Source organism: Piliocolobus tephrosceles, chromosome 17 (genome assembly GCF_002776525.5).
Source record: "Piliocolobus tephrosceles isolate RC106 chromosome 17, ASM277652v3, whole genome shotgun sequence".
NCBI lineage: Eukaryota > Metazoa > Chordata > Mammalia > Primates > Cercopithecidae > Piliocolobus > Piliocolobus tephrosceles.
In genome coordinates, this window is record NC_045450.1 from 29,334,494 (window position 1) to 29,337,870 (window position 3,377).

The 3,377-nt window shown below is 39.6% G+C and overlaps 1 protein-coding gene across 1 annotated transcript; it reads left to right on the forward strand.

Moving 5' to 3' along the window:
• Positions 1-2,069: 2,069 nt before the first annotated feature.
• On the forward strand, positions 2,070-3,027 carry LOC111525683 (putative vomeronasal receptor-like protein 4). The gene is given in 2 exon segments (XM_031934439.1): positions 2,070-2,737; positions 2,739-3,027. Coding segments are annotated over 2 exon segments (957 nt in total).
• Positions 3,028-3,377: the final 350 nt, after the last annotated feature.

Genomic DNA, 3,377 nt, shown 5'->3' on the forward strand with positions numbered 1-3,377 from the left:
TTCCCTTGCAAATTCATTTGAGTTCCTTACAGATGCTTGTAGACCTGAGTCAGATGCATATTTTGTCTTTATTGTTGTTCTATAGCTTTCTTAGGCATATAATTTTTGATTGACAGTTTTTTCTTTGGGGAGTGGGAAAAAAGTTTCAAATGGAGTTGAAAGACTTGCAAGAAGGCAAACAAATCAAGATCCAACAAAGCCAACTGGATTGAGAAATGAAGTCATATTGATTGCAACAAATGATATGTTGGACTGGGTTAGAGAGAGCAGGAAAAAGTAAATTTGTGGACAGTAGAAGTCTGTGGGCTGGGTGACCCTGACTGAGATCAAATGGAGAAATTTCATCAGAATAGGAAAGGTAGCACATTATGCTGAACCTAAACAGGCTGAGCTGCTGCCCTATGCTAAGATTCATAGATTTATAACAAGAAATGTCATGATGTTATCATCTAACAATTTAATAGGTATTATTTGTTAAGGAAGAGGATCATATATGTGTAGTCATAATTATGATTAAGTTAATGTTATGTTTAGTTATGATTAAAATTGTGTTTGATAGATATCACAAGGGCTAAAAATAAGTGGCTACTGCTAACAAGTGGGTGCTTGACTGATAAATGTGTGAAATCAAACACTCCTGTTGAAGCAGCAGAGGAGACTGAAGAATGAGGGGTGGAACACAACAGCAGGATAGCTTGATACTTTACATCAAAGTAAGATCTCGGCCGGGCGCAGTGGCTCACGCCTTTAATCCCAACACTTTGGGAGGCCGAGGCGGGCAAATCACGAGGTCAGGAGTTTGAGACCAGCCTGACCAACATGGTGAAACCCCATCTCTACCCAAAGTACAAAAATTAGCTGTATTGTTTTAGCCCAGCTAACTTTTTGTGTTTTTAGTAGAGACGGGGTTTCACCGTGTTAGCCAGGATGGTCTCGATCTCCTGACCTCGTGATCCGCTCGCCTCAGCCTCCCAAAGTGCTGGGATTACAGGCGTGAGCCACCATGCCTGGCCGAGCTGGGACCATTTTTAAGTGATACATTAAGAAAGGTTCAGAAAAGCAAGATAAAACCTTCCAAAGATGTTCACATACTAATTCCCCAGATACTGGGAATACGTTAAATTCCATGGCAAAGAAAAGATAAGATTGCAGATGTGATCAAGATTGCTAGTCTGCTGTTGAAACATAGTGAAATTTTCACAAATTATCACCATGGGTCCAGTATAATCACAAGGGTCCAGAAATGTGGAAGAGTGATGGAGAACAGAATGTATCAAAGTGATGAGATGTGAGAATGACTCAGCTGAATAGCTTTTCAATTGCTTGCTTTAGTGATTCTTTTCATATTAGAATAAATTTTCATTTAATTTAAATGTATAAAAATCTTTGAGTAATTTTATTTGTTTTTGTATTTGTTATGAGATAGGGTCTCACTCCATTGCCCAGGTTGGAATGCAGTAGTGCAATCACGGCTTACTGCAGCCTTGACCTCCTGGGCTCAAGCAGTCTTCCCACCTCAGCCTCCTGGGTAGCTTGTACTACTACAGGTGCATGCCCCAACATCTCACTAACTTTTTAATTTTTTTGTAGAGATGGCACCTCACTATGTTCAAGGCCAGGCTGGTCTTGAACTTCTGGCCTCAAGCAATCTTCCCACCTCAGTCTCCAAAAGTACTGGGATTACAAGCATGAGCCACTGTGCCTGGTCCTTTTTCTGAGTAATTTTGTTTGTCCATCACTGTTCTGGGTGCTAAAAGTGATAGGAGAGAATGCAGAACAATAAGGATATGATTTCTAAAAAGTGAGGCTCAGGTATAGTGGGAGTACAGGTACTGTGCACTGTATGATTGTAGAAGTCTTATTGTTTTACAAATATAAATGATTTGGTGTGGAAAAGAATGCAAAAGCTGGATTCCCAAGAATTCATATGCAGGCTTAACAAAGAATAAGTGGGGAAAAAGATGATGATGGTAACAGTTTTGAACACTGAACAACAAACAATGATAAAATGGGATCTATTGTTTCTTTTATTCCAGATATAGAAAGTATGTTTCCTCTATGCCATTAAGATGAAAATGCTTTCTACTTATGTTATTGTTAAAAATGCCTTTGTTTTTCAAGCTGGCAGTGGATTCTCAGCCAACACTTTTCTCCTTTTCTTCCACATCCCTTACACTCTTCTGAATTGCAGGCCTAAACCCCGTGACTTACTCACCTGTCACCTGGCCCTCATTCACATTCGGATGCTCCTCACTTCAGTGGATTTTTTGCCTCTAGACATGTTTGAATCACTGCATTTTGGGAATGACTTTAAGTGTAAGTCGCCTTTTTACACAAACAGGGCAATGAGGGGCCTCTCCATCTGCTCCATCTGCCTTCTGAGCATGCTCCAGGCCGTCAGCCTCAGCCCCAGCACCTCCTGGTTGGCAAGGTTTAAACATAAATCCACAAATTACATTATGCATGTTTTCTTTTTTTGGGTGTTCTTCAATTTGTCCTTCAGTAGTTGGCTAATATTTTTCTCTGTGCATTCTTCCAACACAACCCATATCAAGCTACTGAATGTCAGTAAATCCTGCTCACTTTCCCCTATGAACTCCACAATCAGGGGAATGTTTTTCACTGTGACATTGTCCAAGGATGTCTCCTGTGTAGTACTTATGCTGCTCTCGAGTGCATACATGGTGATTCTCCTGTCCAGGCATTGGAGACAATCCCAGCACCTCCACAGCACCCACCTCTCCAAGACCCTCCCCAGAGAAAAGGGCCACCCAGACCATCCTGCTGCTGGTAAGTTTCTTTGTGGTCGTGCACTGGGTGGACTTTATCTTCTCAATCTTTTTAACCCTGCTATGGACGTATGACCCATACGTTGTCCTGATCGTGCAGGGAGATGTGCTGAATGCCTATGCCACTATTAGTCCTTTGGTGCAAATCAGTTCCGATAAAACAATAATCAATATTATGAAAATTGCAATAGAAATATCATCAATTTTTAATAAGTCAGCGATGAAAAATGTTTTCTGAGAAAAGAGTCTTCGGCCATCAGTCAAACTGTTCAAGTACCACTGAAATGTTTAAATTTGATTTAAGTGAACTATAAAGAATTATGCCTTTATTATATCTAAATACTTTTGAAACCTATTCTACCAAGGAATTTTTAGTTTCTTTAGTTCAGTGGCTACAACAGTTGATATCCCCATATTAAGTCTCTTACTCTTTTTCATTTTAATTTAATACCAGAAAATGTTTCTTTCTTCTTGAAGTGTACCCTAAAGAAGCTCCTATTGGTAATAAAATCTCTCAAAATTTTCACTTTGGAAAATATTTTAATTTACTTTTATTTCAAAAGTATTTTAGGCCAGGTACAGTGGCTC